Raw genomic sequence first — 17,993 nt, 5'->3', positions numbered from 1 at the left:
TGAATGGTTACCATTAGCAATAAACTCTTTTTCTTTGTTCTAAGTATTTCATCAGGATAGAATACCACTTAAAGAGTGTTTTCAAAAATCTTGAAAGAAAGGCCACACATATAATTCATTGGAGAAATTCAAAGGATTTTGGGTCACTTTTCTTGAAACTTTCCTGAATGAATGAAAAGACAGACAGGTCTGGTCTGCATCAAGCAGAAGTGATCATATGACATTTCACTGAACAAACTAAATGATATCAAAATATGGGATAAAAAAAGTAAATTACATTTATTTTCTGCTATTTAAATATTCCCTACACAACTTTATCATTGTGATGCTAGGATGGACATAATACAATGGCTGTAAAAGATAATTATCTCAGTCATGTATCTTTTCTGGGCCAACTTTACTACCCTAAAGCCAGATTCATGTTGTGATCTTCCATATCCAACGATACACATGGCATTTAATTTGTCTTTTCTTATTAAGATCTCACATTAACAAACAATTATCAATTTCTGTCATTTCACTTCTCAGATCATTCTGTGTATATAAACACAAACATAAACAACCCATTCTTTGAGATATTTAGTGGCACAATAAAAATTAATAGTATAGATAAGTAACGTAAATCACTCCAATGAATTTTCTTTTATCACCAATTTTTTTTTATTTTAACCATTTAATTCAGTTTTCACAAAGACTTACCTCTATTTCAAAGACTTCCTCCGAGATGGGATTAGACAAAGTTACTTGAGCTGTGTGGATGCCAGTGAACCTGACAAAATGTGAGACCTTCTTGGAATTCCCATCGACATAAAGATCGAAGAGGTCTGCCGTAGAGTTCTCGTAGTAACTTGTCGAGATGTGAACGGAAACATTAGTACCGAGCACTTCACCGAACGGAACCGTTAAGGTGAAAGTGAATTCAAATTCCGCTGTGTATGAGGGGGAAAGGAAACAAAAAGAATATTGAAACGACAAAATTGATGATCTTGAAGTAAAATGTCAATGGTATTTTAGTGGTAGTCAATTGTATCTGACTATACATCACAGAAAAAGAGTTAAGTGTTTATGATAGCTATGGAATGATAGGATTATTCCTTTAAGGAATGAAAGGGCAGAAAGGTACTAAATGATTCAGTCAGTCAGCTTTATCGTTTAATAAAAGTGGAGATCATGAAAAGCAGACAAACTCTGTAGCTCAAACAGAAAAGCAACCTGTTTGATGCCTGAGCAAGGAGCTGATGTGAGAGCTACAGTAGCTGCAATTTTTGAGTTTCGAACAGTAAAACATGATAACAATCAAGAATTTTGTGTCCCTCAAGTCAGTGAATTACATTAATCTTCCCTAAAATTGCCGACACTATACAGGACTAACATTCCACAAAGCAGTCGACCAGCTAGACTAGCCAGAGTTTCATTTGAAATAAATGAAAAGCAAATTTGGGAAATACCTGATGTTATCATTTGAATGTGATTTTAATGCTGACAACAAAAGATTTCTGATTGATCAAAATTTCTATAATCGAAACAAACTCATAAATTACTTGTTAATGAAAATTAATCCGTTGAAATAATCTACGAGCAGAACGGGGTGGGAACCTTGGAATAAACAAATGGTAATTTTACTATGAGTACTACTCACTATGCCTAGTTAAATTTTTCCAGGAATTGGTGACTTAATACAAAGACCCTAGAACTACTCTATGACTGTCAATAGAAGCTCACAGAGCTGAACGGGAGAAGATTCCAACGTACCTTCGGATGGAAACGGATGTTCAATGGGTGAAGAGGGAGTGATATCGTAATGGTGACGCTGTATCGGCTGTTCGGTTCCGAACACATTTACGATGATACTCTCAGTCAGATTTCCGCAATTGTTGGCGGCTGTAACAGTTATCTGTTGCGGGCCGTAGGAAGAGTACGAATGAGTCTTGTTATCTGACTCTTGAATCGTGGCAGCTAAGATAATGAAACAAATAATTGCATTGATAACAGAAAGCATATGTTGCACACAGACAGTATTAAAGAGTCGTACACAGTGTTCTCACAATAAGGTTATCACATTGCTGTTGGATTTTACAATATTAACAAGTATTTAAAAATTCAATCAATTTGTTACTTACTCTAAATATCATTTTGTTTTACAAGCAAAGAATGTTTACCACTTGATGAATGATCAACTAGATTGCTTACTGGCAGAGCAGAAGTATGGGAGGGGGTGGAAGGAGTGTCAAGGACATTTGCATTTTAATATCCCTTGTTAACTCAAATGTACCTTGAATAAGAGACATTGTTTGTTTAGCATCAAAGAGGTACAGTAACTTCAAGTATCTTATTATCATGTGCCAATGGTAAAACTGTATCAAAAATGCTACTTTGGGATATTAATTTGCTTTACAAAACATGGGGATTTGAAACAGAACATGCTACAAAAGCTGGAAAACAGTTTTACATTTACTTAGTTACTTTCTACTTTACAAGTATTTCTCTCTGTTATATGTTATTCTTTAACCATCAGCTGCTAAGCCAAATATTGTGCATTTTTACTGGCATTAATAAAAATATATATATATATCAAAAAAGGAACTACTGCCACCACAACTACAATGGAATGTACTTACAAAAAAGGAATTGCCCATATTATATCAATGAAAGATACACAACGAAAAAAATATGGTTGGTTAACAGTAAAGTAATCCTACCTTGTCTTTGAGTGGTATAAACAGCATCTCCAAAATCCCATGTGTACTCAACAGAATCCCCAGCCCCAATCCATACAGACACAGAAAATTCTTGCAGGAAGTTTAAATTGATTAGATTCGAAACGACAGAAAGATCTGAAATACAGAGAATAAGACGATTGAAATAGCAGACTTGTCAGCATCTTGGAAGGATATGAACCTGGAGTTAGGCATATCCATGGATATAAACTTGGAGTAAGGCATATCCATGGATATGAACCTGGATAAAGGCATATCCAGGGATATAAACCTGGAGTAAGGCATATCCATGGATATGAACCTGGAGAAAGGCATATCCAGGGATATGAACCTGGAGTAAGGCATATCCAGGGATATGAACCTGGAGTAAGGCATATCCATGGATATAAACCTGGAGTAAGGCATATCCAGGGATATGAACCTGGAGTAAGGCATATCCAGGGATATGAACCTGGAGTAAGGCATATCCATGGATATGAACCTGGAGTAAGGCATATCCATGCAGGACAGACAAACAAATCTATGTCATGAATGATGAATTATGAAAAGAGAATAAATGACTCATATATCAGACATGTCAGCATCTTTGAAGGATATAAACCTGGAGTATTGGCATATCCATGGACATAAACCTGGAGTAAGGCATATCCATGGACATAAACCTGGAGTAAGGCATACCCATGGATATAAACCTGGAGTAAGGCATATTCATGCAGGACAGACAAACGAATCTCTGTCATGAATGATGAATTATGAAGACAGAAAATATGACTCATACACCATATCATGGACAGAGCAGTGACCAATACGACAAAAACCAAAGAGCAATATTTTCACCCTGTTTTGGAGAGGACATTCAGAAGATAACTACTTGTTCTTGATGGGTATAAAGGAAAACTGAAAGTACAGTAGCTGGTTGCATCTCATAACCTATAACATTGCACATCACACAGATTCACTATATTCCGACATCTGCTACTGTATACATCCTCCTCCATACTTCACCACTTTATCAATGACCCCCCACCCCTTCCCTGCCCTCCTCCAACCCCAAATAATAACAAAGACTGACAGAAGATAAAGATGATTCTTATTCTAAGATAATGGTAGTGCTTTTAGTTTATATATCTGTAATATATTACATAAACTCACTTTTAATGACCTCACAGACGACAACAATGGTACTGTCTGAGTAGGTTGGATGTGTCGAGGAACTGTTCAGTGTTACTTCCACAGAATGGTTGCCTACAGTGTCCAGCGTGAAATACATTCTGTTATCAAACAGAGAGCCAGCAGCAGTGACTCTGAGGGAATGCTTCTTCTGGTGCCAGACGGTGGAGCCTTCTTCACTTAATGTATCACCCACGACCACACTTCCGACAAAGTTCACCTCCAGAGGTTCGGCAGTCGTCTCGATGTATGACAGGAGTGCCGACGATGGGGAAGCGGTAAACCCGATCACATCACCAGCTTCGACATTGTATGAATTACCCAACTCAAAGGACTGTAGGCCCAACTCTGCCGCAGTGAGGTCAACCTTGTGAGTGACTTCATAGTCAGACCTAGCTGATGCTGGAAGAGAATCTTCATATCGCTGGACTCTCGCGGGGCAGCTCGTTACGTACACATCGGGAAGGCACCGACCTCTATAAAGGCAGAATAGCTCACCGGTTATACAGGTGTCCTGATGGGTGGTAGCCACGGGGAAAGCTGTATCACCATCACAAGGAGACCCGCACTGATTGTCCACGGGACAGTAAGGGCCAGACAAGCACGATGGTCGCAAAACCTGGTGATAGTGATGATGATGATGGCAAATATTTAATTGGACAAACTTTTGGGGAAAAAATTATTGCTCGGTTGACTGGATACATTTCAAAGAGGGCAACACAAACAAGGAACATTTAAAAGTTATATGCAAATTCTTGGCTATTGATTCTTTGATATTAAAGTAAGCAGTACTGCCTCGACAACATATGTTACTCTTCATTTGCAAAGCTATTCTGCTACTATAGAAGACAAGCGACAACATATGTTACTCTTCATTTGCAAAGCTATTCTGCTACTATAGAAGACAAGTGACACACATGCACTGCCAGGACACACTATAATTGACTTGCCTGGATATATGTATTCATGTGTTGCTGTTTCAACTCTAGATCACATGAGCTAGGGGCCTCTGGTTTTGCTACGATGTAAACAAAGCATCTTCCAATCACCATAGGACATGAATTAACAGGAAAGCCAATATTCTTGAAGGAATCACAACAGCTCAATATGATATAATATGCAGCCACAATATAATTTTTTTTTCCAGTACAATTAAAGGGGCCCTTCTCCCACATACCAATAGAGAGATCATCCCTGTCTTAGTGACATGCATTTCAACAGATGTCAGCCATCCAGGGCTGGTGAAATCCATTCCTGGTATCACCCATGTGACATCACTACCAGGAGCAGAATCCTCCGTTACAGTGGAACCATCCAATGGGATCTTTCCTTTGGTAATGTAGGCAGGATCTAGGACAAGATAGACCAAGTTGAAGTTTACTAAGTGCAACCAAATACATAATAAATGTATCTATTAGGTGAGAAACACATTTAATCCTTTTATACTTTGCAACCGAACTTAATTGTCTACTGAACCCTGGAATAGGGTATGCATACACTTCATCAATTGATATTTATGTTAACTTCAAACACTCCCATCTCATTCCCTGCCCTCCCCCCCCCACCCCACCCTCCCAACCCAGTTTCAGCATTATCTGAAAAACTCTCAGGCATGAAACTGAAATTGGATATTTAAGTTATTCCAGTCTTACTTTGCAACCAAATTTAAATGTCTACTGAACCCTGGAATAGGCTATGCATACACTGCATCAATTGAATTAAAAGAAAATTCAGTGCAACTTTTACCGTTTTCTCAGTGATTACAATATTCAATTCTGGGAGATCCTTTTCAAACACCGACACAGAAACTGAAATTTGATAATGAAAGTTTACCTGGAGAGTAAACTTCACTGACAAGGTTTCCATCTAGAGTCCAGGCCGCATACTGAGCAGCTGCGATGACTGAGCTGAAGATGCACTCAAAGGTCTCATTAAGGGAGACAGTGTCAGGGCAGTCCAGGCTTGCTGGATTCAGATCAGGGGCTTCAACTTCTATAGCAACGACTCCATAATCCTCCTAGACAATAAAATAAAATAAATATACGTAGTAAATAAAGTTCAGTAATAGCAGTATAGTGTTCAATACAACTGGTGCAGAGCTATATAGATATATATATCAACAGGCTATTTCATTGCGTTGCAACTCAGAGTTTCACGCACACATTCAGTTCCTTTCACTGCGGCAATCATTAGGCAACTGAATCTTGCAATGACGATTATTTCCTTTCGGTGCCGTCAGGGGGCTTCTTTGAACGGTTGCCATGACGACATTTGGATACAAATTTGCTACGCTTGATTGAGTTGCAGCTTTTGTGGGCTCTGCTCCTTAACATGAAGTACTTTTCTTCCATACAGAGATTACACTGGTTGGAGATGTGCTTATGTGTAGAGCGCTTTTGGATTTGTTTAAAGTCCCAGATATATTTTGAGAGCTCAGATTGTTGAGTTACTCAAAGTGTGCGTGAAACTCTGAGTTGCAACGCAATGGAATAGCGTGTTTATACATATATAAATATATATATATATATATATATATATATATATATATATATATAAAGATAGTATATATGGATGGATGGATGGAGTCAAAATAGAGGAGTCTTGTATAAGAAGAATACACAAACAAAACACTTTTAACTTTGAATACTGTACATTTCCATCTAATTGATAGACAGGAAAGAGCCTATACCTGTAGAGGTGAATAGTGATACTAAAGTTTATTCAATATGTGCCATATTTTTCATCAAACGATCTCTACATTTCAATGCAAATCAATTCAGCTATTTCATATGAATAAGCCAAATATCTCTTGAAATTCTTTCTAGGCCACTTGTATAGAATGAAAATTGGTGGGGGGGGGGGGTGATCCTTGATTACATTGTATGCAACATACTTTGAATTCTGAACCACCCTCCCCCTTTGCCACCAAGGAAATTGTTGTATAGGGCTCATCACTGACCTAGATGTAGCTCAGATATGGTAGAGTGTGTGGGACTTGCAATCTTGTCACTGATTAGGAACCTTGTGCTAGCTGGCAAAACAAAATTCTCTGCCTTAAATTTGTTCCCAATTCCCCAGTCAATTTTCTGGTGTTGAGTAACTAATACCAATTATACTGGTCAACTACTAGGATCATATCGTGCATTGTTCAATGCTTACCTAACAGACAGCTCATTATTTGAAGCAGTCTGTCTTTCAACATTTCAACCACACTAAACATACATGCTGGGCATGCCACCACTGCCACTTTGTCTAATAAATTACATTTGAGAAAATTGACATTTAATCAATGAAAAAATAGATGAACGTTTGAAAGCAATGAATTGCACAGGAGGTGATGATGATTACAGCATAAATGACTAATTGGCTTGGTTTCTATAGTTACTAAACACACATTCATTCTATAATTAAATGATTCGTTGACAACTCAACACAGACCGTGTTCTATCGACCTGATGCATGTATGCAACATTTGGCATGAATGTGATTCTGAGTTGGAAGAAACTGGTTGTTTTTTAAAACTTACTTACATTATGTAAATGCAATTTATGTACGTATACTTTTCATTCAGGTTCCCCTATTTTCACTCAAGTAACTTACAGTGGTACCATAAATTGTTCTCACAAGAACTGATGTGATCAGCTCATTTTGCCAAATCATTTCACAAGTATCTGATTAGTCATTTGTTATGATTTAACAAAACAGTTAGCAAAAATGAAAATTAACAAATCTCCTCAACTTGGAGAAGAATGAAGATATATTTTAAAACTTTACCGCAAAGCTGTTTCTGGCAACTATGGAGACCAGATAGGATCCAGGAGAGGCGAAGGTGTAGTTTAATAACGTATCGGTCCAGTTCTCTGCGGTGATGACATCACTACCATCATTGAACCCAAAGAAGAATGTTTCATCAGAGTCGATGCCATCAGAGAATTGGATCGATACAGGTTGCCCAATAATGGCATTGATCTTCGATGACTGTAGGTTGAGAGTGGTCGATAAACTCTGCCGGAAAATAATGGCTCCATGAGTGGCTGTTCCGCAATGTTCTCCTGGAGATTAAAAGCAAAAATCATTTAACAACTTCTGGAAGAAAAAAAAAAGATGCAGGACTTCAGAAATCTGACCCTGTATTGCAGCTAATGCTCATGTCGTTGAAACAATAGTTGATTTATTGCATTATTATATATAAAGTCAACAAAAGTAATGCCACAGGAAACAACTTAGGTTGATAGAGATTCTGCCCTGTCCTGAATCCCTGACAGTATCCTACACAGGATTCCATTGGTGGGTGAGGGAGGGGGAGTTGGAAGGGGAGAGTTGGAAGGGGAGGGGCAAATTGTAAATTCCCACTTGATTGATTTTGGTGGGTGTATGAACCTTTACTGAAGGGCATCCTGGGCAGAGAAGTGGTCTAATTCTTTCCCAGGTACTGAATGTTAGAAATCCCAACTGGACATTTTTCTTCCAACTGACCACAGAGATGGAGAAATTATGGCATGCCACCAGCTAATGATGTGGAAGTTCAGTATAGATTGCTCCAATTCAATACGGTGCCCTAAGGCATACAGTGCACTGAGGAAAATTCTATGATTTTACCTATAGATCTTGCAATGCAAAATAAGCCCAACTTGAGGTTTAATAGCAAACCTCTCAATGAGTTGATGTTTTCACAAAAGAGAAGCTAATAGATCAGGTCATTTTGTGCAAATATGTCAAAACCATCACTATCCAATACCATTTTAATGATTTTGTATACTTTAAGCAGCTCAATTTGTGTGTGTGGGTGTGTGTTTGCATACATTTGTGTTTGCAAGTGTGTAGTTTGGACCGACAGGCATATGTGTGTGTCCAGCAGCAAGAACATATCTATCACGAAACAATTATTTCTATACCTTTTCTTGTTGCCAATGTCTCATTTGGAATTAGAACATAAGATATATTTGTAAAACTTCTGAGGCTGCCTCCTGTAATTTCAGCTGCTTCCACCTATCCAATAGCAGACTTTGACATTATTGTTATCACTTCTTTCTGTGCCATTATTAGTAAAGATGCTTCTATGGAAATTGCACAGAGTTGCATGAACTTTTTGTCACATTATGTGTACAATGTTTTATACTGGTGAAGTATAGAAGTATATGTAGGTTACACATTTCAAAACATACATATATTGTATGAAACATGCTCCTGGCTATCCACAGATATCACAGCTCTGTGAGTAGAGAGACTTATCACACCATAGATGGAACAAATTTGTATCCTAGCTGTGGGTTTGTTTACTTGAGGATGTTTTTTTACATACTGATGAGGGTACCTGGTCTATCATTTAATGTAAACGATAGTTTTTTGTTTGTTTTGGTCATAAAGTGTTCGTTCGGAGTTTGAGTCACTTAAATTAGCATTGCACGGGCATATTAACCAGATCATTGATCAGTTAAATAAGCATAAGCGCCATACTTGTTGATCCTAAGATCGGGTGAATATGCATCAATGCTTATCGAACTAATGGTACACTAGGAGAAACAAGCACCAGTGCAATGATTATTCAACTGTCAGTCTAGTAAATATGCAAGAGCAGCATTCTTACAGAACCGACCATTGGGTAAATGGTTCCCAGTCCCACCATAAAAAAAAATTGCGTTTTATCCACATTTGCAGTTGGACAAACATGGAGTTATGTCATCGCTTAGTATAACATGACCATTTACATATTCAACTGGTATAGTTGTGCAAAGATAAAATATTTTGCTTCAAGGATGAAGTCTTCATAGTATTGTAATACAAGGCCTGGCAATCAGTTAGTGACTTTTATTGGTTGTATACTCAAAAAATATAACTTTCACTTTCACAGTTTCAGTTCATTGAAGCAGCATTAAATATTAATTTCCTCTGATAGAAGTCTGATAGAAATGTAACGTTTATTTTTTATTTTTTATTAACTTTATTCGTAACCAGGGGTCCTGTCACTGGTAAACCAGTGTTCTCCCCAGGATCCCTGCACATATAAAACATACAAAATATAACAAACAGAACACATAAATAAATACAGAAGATATAGATATAAAAATATAAAAAATATAAAAAAATAAAAATAAAAAAATAAAAAATATATATATATAAAAATAAAAATCTAATTCGATTTCAAAGATTCCAGAAAGCCAGGCCATTTTTAATTGCACATTTTAGTTTATTTTTAAAGGTATCAGTGTTATTGCACATACGAATATGCCGAGGCAGTGCATTCCATTGATTAACCCCATGGCAAGTTTGACGACGTCTCCCCCAAATAGTGTTGGAATGTGGAAGGCAGAAACCACCAGAGGTAGAAGCTCTTGTGGCAGATTCACTCGAGGAGACATGGGCATACTTGTCACAGAGATAGTCAGGAGCAGCTGCTATGTGGATTTTATGCATAAAAACCTGACGGTGATAATTCCATCTTTGCTCTATAGGGATCCAGGATAGAGCTGAGAGAACATCAGCTGTAGGTGCAGTCCTAGGAAGATCTAGAATAATTCGACCAGCTCTTCCTTGCAGAGATACCAGACATTTTTTATACTTGGCACAGGTGTTAGACCAGGTACAACTAGCATAATCAAAGTGGGGGCTTATCAAACTATTGTACACCATAATCCTGTATTTGTGTGGAAGATACTTCTTAACCCTCCCAAGTATCCCAAGACGGCAGGATATTTTCTTGCAAATCATAGATAAATGGTCTTTGAAAGTTAAGGTACTGTCCAAAAGCACCCCAAGGTACCTAAAAACATGAACCTGTTCTATATCATGTGAGTCATAATGGAGAATGAGAGGGTCAGCTCTCTTCATCATGGTTGGTGTGCCAAAAAGCATACTTTTGGTCTTTTTTACATTCAAAGTCAATTTGTTTTTGACCAGCCACTTGCCAATCAGAATAAGATCTGTAGAGAGAACCTGCTGTATTTCACTTATTTTCTCAGAGCTATAAATAACAGCTGTGTCATCTGCATATAAAATTGCCTGGCTTTCACTTGTGGCAGATGGAAGATCATTTATGTATATAGAGAATAGTAATGGCCCAATGATAGATCCCTGTGGAACGCCAAATGCAATTCCCATCATATCTGAATACTGGTTCTCAATCTGAACAATTTGGTATCTGCCCGCAAGATAAGAGCCGAACCAATCCAATGCAGAGTCAACAACTCCATATGACCGAAGTTTGTCATATGGAAGTAACTAACAAACGAAGTTTGTAACTAACAAACTGTAGGCAGCATCATGTTGTCTTACATCGTCGCATGGTTATGTATTTCTTCCAGATTCACTGACATTTTGAAAAGGCGATCGAAAATTCGCATAACTAGGACTCTGTTAAACCACTGCCATGGTCTTAAGTGTGGCCCCAAACTGTAGTGCTGCTAGGACCAGCACCACATCGGCCAACTACTAACGTTAGGCCTGTCTCATAATAATATGAAAACAACAACAGAAGTCAAATGTATATCTTCAATGTCAAACATGATCTTTTTTTTTTCAATTCTTCTACAAATATCTCACAGAAGTGACTTACGTGATATTCCCCATATTAATTGGTTCTTTACGTCAAAGGAAGCTGAATTGCCGTTCGTGATGCCTTGATTTGAAGCGTTTTACAACAGTAGCCTACTGTGAAGTCACGTTCTTTGGTTGTTGAACGTTACAATTTGTTTGTATGTGTGTACATGTAGTATGCACAAGTTTGCAATATCGGTCGTCTGCTTTGGAAGCGAAGCTTGATTGCGTAATCAACAGGGGTCACCGTACAAAGAGCCTATTTCATCTGAATTTTGGTTTCATAAACAGGAAATTTGGCAAGCCTGCTACGAATACATATTGAAAATGCTTCATAGTTCATACCAACCAACATTAGGCATAAACTGGTACTTCCATGGTAGTAATACATGTACTAAGCGATTGACGAACATTGGCTGAAATGTTCATGTCATAATTATATTCCAGACTATCACAATACACATCCGTTGTTACATTAGCGTGGAATTGACCAACAAATGTTTCTCTCGTATTATAAAGAGATTGCGGCAGACGCGTAGCCAGGAATTCGTAGTTGTGGCTGGAAGTCACTGACAATTGCAGGAATGGGCAAAACAATTAAAGACATTGTAATATTTGTATACTGTAACTGTTGCACATGATTGAGTTGCACTAACGGGTGACGGGCACGACCCTAGCCTGGCTATGGGCCACGCATGTGGCCATCGTGGCAGATTGAGAGTGACTGTGTTTTCCGTATATAACGACATGCTGTATTTTGCATGTGACGTAAATCAGGCATTTACCACGTTAGATTATAAAATTTAAAACAAAACAGCAGAACATAGTTTCATGATGCGCAACAATAATGTTGTTTTTCTTTTTTTGACGTTGAATTGTAAATCTGCGTTGTATGGTGTGAGTAATCGCAATTTGAACCTCGTTACTACACGCCGAACCGTACGTCTTGAAAATCACCGAAAGTCACAGAAAAAACATCTTTAAATTTACCTTCGTTAGAAGTCTACTCGGCACCGTCCGGCTGTGATTTAATAACTTTATGAGGTAAAATTTGAGTTGTATTGTTAAAATAATTACATCTCGATGTCACGACGTGATTTTGACGGTCCCATAGTTCCAATTGTGCATTTATAAGTACAATTGACTGAGCTATTTTTTCCTTTCTTCCCATCTTTCTTCTTTCTCTTTGCGCTTTATCAATTCCGTACAAAACAGAAGGACTGAAATCTTCCCAATTGTCATATCAAAGTGTATATATGACAAGCCTATATAATAACAAAACATGTTGATATCTTACCTGTCACTGAGCAAGTCCCTAAACACAAGTTGCTGTCGCCAACCTTCTCGATTGTAGCAATATCTGCATCAGAACAGAAACAAGCTATCCCTTCTTCCAGAGCTGCATACTGATAACCCTCGTATGCGCATGCGTCAGAGCAGGAGTCCTCCGTCAATCTCTCGGGATCATAGTCACTGGGGTTAAAAACAAAGTGTCGATTCTCATGAGAAATGGTGTAACAAGTTTGAAACACACCTGTTGGAATAACGATTTAGACAAAATGTAGGACGCCGTGAGTAGGATGAATAACAATTCTCGATTCGTCTGGATTCATTTGCGGTCTAAACAGTTTTGTTTAATTTCGATTTTCCTTTCCTGCATATGGGATTGGTCGACTTTGTTAAACACCGATTCTCCCTACAACAGTTCCTTTCACAACTATATGCTGCTCATTTAACCAATTATATGCGTGTATTGAATATTGTAGTGGAAAGCAAATCAATAACATTAAATTATTAACGATAGCTTGTCGATATTTCTGTAATTTATGTAAAATTAGAACAGAAACTTCAAATGAGTTTTTTCCAACAGGCTAACATCATCCCTGGTTGTTTTGTTTTTCTATAGTCCGTTTCATCATTTTTATATACTATTAATGCTACCGCTACTGTTCTATGCGTTTGCCTATGGGATGTCGTTAACCCAGTCGATGAACCATTGGCCCACTACTAATACCAGAAATCCAGCTTGATTCATCAACTTCTCCAGCGTCAAAAACTCACATATATATACATTTTCTGCTGATTTAATATAAATTACGTTACATTGCTTGCCTCACATATAGTCAGTATATGGTCACACGTGTATATGTATGCGATAGTTTGTGTAGAAGCTATACTTAAACCTATGAACTGTTGAGTTGATGTGCTTTGAAATGTCACAGATTTTAATATTTCCTCGTACCGTTGTATCACTAATGCAACAAGTTGCAGAATAAATTTATGTTGCGCAGTATCCGTTGCATTGTGGGTAATGTAGGTACAACATGGCTACTGTTTATAATGCACGGAAACACTATATATATATTATGTATATTAATAGCTCATGGATCTAATAAAATAGATATAAATAAGATATTTATTGCCTTCAGATCAGAACGTACCTTTTGAACTAGCTCTCTCAAAAATTCCAGAAAACGCAAACAACACCTGAAAATAAACACATAATATGATTTGAGGACCAATTAAGTTTATGAGAACACATATATCAATACAAACAAACATTAAATAAATATTTGAATGCGACATAACATAACATATATGATATAACAATAAGTACACATACACAGGATGTATATTTATGTATCAGGTTATGAAATATACAAAAGTGCGTGGATTAATATTTTAGTAATATGCCTCTATTAACTGTTTGTTGAAGTAATGTTCAAAGCATAAGTTCATTTTGTTAAAATACCATATAAAAAGTAACTTCTTAAAGATTTCAAAATGTTATAATAACTTACTATATAAACTAAATTCCACTGAAAGGAATAGTTTAGTCAGTTTTACTTGATCGAAATACAATATTGGTATTGAACAAGATTAATGTAAAAACACGATCAGCTACAACACAGAGCTAAAGTATTGTAAAGAGAGAAAAAATTGAAATACTTACGTAAAATACAAATACAACCGACATTCTGAAAAACCTCAAATAGGTTGCGGCCTGAAAAGTTATTTTAATCCGTTTCAGACCATTTGCACTGCTAACCCTATTTTCAGTACGTTGTCATGATTCTGTCTTCCTCTTCTTTTAATGAAACACGAGAATTGTGTGTCCTTTTAATGTAAAACCAGACGAGTCCACAATGCAGTTGTAAGTTATCCTATACCTCTGATTTCAACTTTCCCTAACACGTAATGAACCTATATTCCAATAATCAATGGGTTATAATGCAGCCTTCGTTATGAATGTTTGCCAAGACTTCTTCACCACTTATCTTCGACCTGTTTCGAAGACTGCTTGTTTGTCAACAAGAATACCATACACAACCCACAGTTATCGATCACTCCCTCCGATCTATTGTTTGGTTGCTATGGAAGTTATTTCGAATTTCCTTTTCTCATCGATGCGCGCTTGTGTAAGTATTTCTCTTAATGAAAGAAGTACACTCAGTGAAATAAAAGAATAGTCTATATAAAGCAGTTATCCTTGAAATGAACAATTTCAGACCAACTTCTCAAATACAACTGACGCATATGCCTATGTTGAATTTGTTTAGTTAATATAGATTTTATGGGGGTTCATTGTTGAACAAATAAACTTAGATATGAGGTTCGCCTATATACGTCGAAGAAATCGATAGTGCAAATGTTGTAGTTATTATAATTATTCAACAGCGGCAACGTTGAATTCACTCAGATTCCTTCTTTTGCCTTTGCAATAAAAATAACTTGAATCAGCTGTGAGATATTGCAAAGGCCTCATTGTTTTTGCAGTCCATTTTGTCGTACGATATAACGTATGACGCATGACATATTGAAGCTAGTGTAGCTTTTATTGTATTGATGTGATTATACTCATTGCATCCACCAAACGGGTCTTTTGAGAAGGCCCCTGAACCGGGCTTAAACTATGGGATGGAGAATAATGCATTCTCATTTTCATGATGTACTTATTGGAGACACAATATACCAACCGTCATCTGTAGCTTGTAATGACGGAATGTCTTGAAGGACACCATTCCCAAACAGCTGTGACAAAACCTAATTCCGTTTGGTAATTATACTTGTTTGAAAGTCGTGTTTGTGAGCTGTCATTTTGTCAAGCTGTGATGTCATACTGCAACTGTCATCAGAAATATTATCCTTTCTCTTTGTTTCTATTTTCACATTTGCAAGGTGAAAATGTTAAAGTTACTGACATTGAGATCAACGCCATCATTAAGTTATGTTAAAAAGTTTTAATATTTTAGACTCAATATTTTCTAAACTCAACTCCAGTACAGAAAATAACATTGTAATCAATCAAGAAAAACAACAACAAACCTGAAACACATGTGACGTCATTGTCAGACTTGCTCAAGTCTTCAGCCTTGTGTGTGAAGAAACGCGAAGAAACATTAAATCTCTCCCAAACGGAATAACAATTTACTTTTTGTATTTTTCTTCTTCTTCAACTTCTTTTCCTTACTCTTTGAGTGAATTGTTCATGACATGTTTTTTTTTCTATTAGGTAAGCCAATAATCATGGTTGGGCCTGTGTCTCCATTAAGGAAACTGAAAGGAGGGCAGTCGGTGACATTATACTTTTTAAGAAAAGTCACCCAGGAAAGAACCTGGGCACGAAAAACCACGAACAACCGAAAGATTGATCCGCTCTCATCCCCAGCCCTTGCATCGAGATTGTGCACGACTGTGTGATTATAGTCGGTGACATTATTGTCCATTGGGCTCGGCCTGGTCCTCGAACCACATGCATGTAAGACGTTTCAGACGTATATACATGAAATCCGGTTCAGTACAGTGTCAGTGGCACTTAAATATAATCAGTCTTTAATGGTTTTTCAATTGACAGTGAAATGTAAACAAGTATTCCAAAATTGTCAAAAAGTTTTTTATATAAATCTTTAAAAGTGGATGGCCGTTTTATCATATCGTGCAGCATTTGTGTCACTATACTCCAGTCATACTTCCCTGCTTGCGCATGCATATAAGAATCAGGAAAAAGTCTATAATGCAAATTTCCGACTGAATGTACACATAGGCGTAGGAGCCTAATTTGATTTGGGGGGGGGCTGTAACGACTTGCCCGAAATATATAACCAAATTTTTCGCGCGCCACGCGCGCGTTCAACATGTCAATGTGCATATCATATATAGTCGTTAATCGGTTATTACATCACATGCCACTAACCGATGAATACTATATGATATGCACATTAGGATGTTGAACGCGCGTAGCGCGCGAAAAATTTTGGTTATATTTTCCGTGTTTTTACCCTTCCATATTGGTTTTAATTATTGGGGAAGTCGTTACAATAATAACGATAATAACAATATCAGTTTTACTATTGAAAAACACATTGCAAATTACTCTTCTTTCAGTAGGTGCCCGAAAAATTATCAGCATATTGCCCGAATTTTCACACAAAAAATTGAAAAACACAACTGCAAATTTTTCTTTTTTCAGTAGGTGCCCGAAAAATTATCAGCATATTGCCCGAATTTTCACCAAAAATTTTGGTGGGGGGGGGGCTGCAGCCCCCCAGCCCCCTGCCTCCTACGCCTATGAATGTACAGGATGTTGTAATGTAAACAATTTTCTGATAGGCTGTAGGATTTATATGTATGGATGTATTAGATACTGCATTGCGTTGTCAACTGCAGTATATACGTTGACTTTCAGCTTTATTCATTTAATATGATGACTCTGTTTATCATTTTCTTCATTTTAAGAACAAGAAGCAAAGAACGAGAGGAATTAACTGGCAGCAGGAGAAAGAGCATTTGTTGATTCTTTAGCTGATGCAATATAAATCGAATAAAAACTGTTTATTATTGCAAGCAATCAATAATGAGACTTATCCTTCATCATAACAGCCGCGTTGGCATTCAATCTTTAATGCGTAACTTCTGATATTGATATTTCTGATATTTAAGTATTGATCATTTAGAGTTAGAAAATTAGCAATGAATATTGCTACGATGTGTCTCCGGTTTTGTATCGACTTCAAGTAACTTATAAAATAAAATAAATTACACAATGTTCTCCAATGAAATGCTCAATAAACAGGTCTATGCGTTAATGGTTAACATTCGGTTTCGCTAAATACTTTCCTGTAAAATAAATCAACGTACATAAATACGTAGTTTAATTTGTACTGTATTGTAATATGATAAGTAATGTAGTTTCCTTTTAAGGATAAATAAAGTTATTCTTACGTTTGCCTCTTACTTAAGCTACTGGGAATAGACTAATAAGTTTAATCACGTGATCGCTCCTCCCTAAGATGAGGAAAAGGAATTCTTCTCCGAATATTAAGGACTGTTGAGATTATCGCATCCCGCTCCTCTCCCTGAGTCAATTCTATGCATGATAAGTGGAGAGTTTCCTTAATTCAGCTTGAAATAGCCACATATATACTAACGACGGGGACTTAAACGACCCCACCGGTGTTTCCGCGTTGGGCTGAACGAATTTTAAATAATATACATTCCTGAACTAGTACAGTTCAGGAAAATCACATTTTTCACGTCTGTATAACAAAATTATAAATTTTACATTTCAAACTA

The 17,993-nt window shown here is 37.0% G+C and overlaps 1 protein-coding gene across 1 annotated transcript in view; it reads right to left on the bottom strand.

The window, feature by feature from the left end:
• Nucleotides 1-14,694, bottom strand: part of LOC139959742 (polycystin family receptor for egg jelly-like) — a 47,921-nt gene extending 33,227 nt beyond the window's left edge. Inside the window, exons 1-10 of the mRNA XM_071957567.1 lie at nt 14,374-14,694; nt 13,862-13,907; nt 12,718-12,954; nt 7,662-7,939; nt 5,721-5,904; nt 5,065-5,237; nt 3,870-4,506; nt 2,700-2,834; nt 1,753-1,956; nt 700-929 (exon numbers count right to left, since the gene is read on the bottom strand). Of these exons, the coding sequence (XP_071813668.1) occupies nt 700-929; nt 1,753-1,956; nt 2,700-2,834; nt 3,870-4,506; nt 5,065-5,237; nt 5,721-5,904; nt 7,662-7,939; nt 12,718-12,954; nt 13,862-13,907; nt 14,374-14,397 (2,148 nt within the window). The 5' untranslated portion in view covers nt 14,398-14,694. The remainder of the gene's footprint in view (nt 1-699; nt 930-1,752; nt 1,957-2,699; nt 2,835-3,869; nt 4,507-5,064; nt 5,238-5,720; nt 5,905-7,661; nt 7,940-12,717; nt 12,955-13,861; nt 13,908-14,373) is intronic.
• Nucleotides 14,695-17,993: the final 3,299 nt, after the last annotated feature.

This window comes from Apostichopus japonicus, chromosome 19, assembly GCF_037975245.1.
Source record: "Apostichopus japonicus isolate 1M-3 chromosome 19, ASM3797524v1, whole genome shotgun sequence".
In the NCBI taxonomy this organism is placed as follows: Eukaryota; Metazoa; Echinodermata; class Holothuroidea; order Aspidochirotida; family Stichopodidae; genus Apostichopus; species Apostichopus japonicus.
This window is presented reverse-complemented; position numbering and strand designations above follow the sequence as displayed.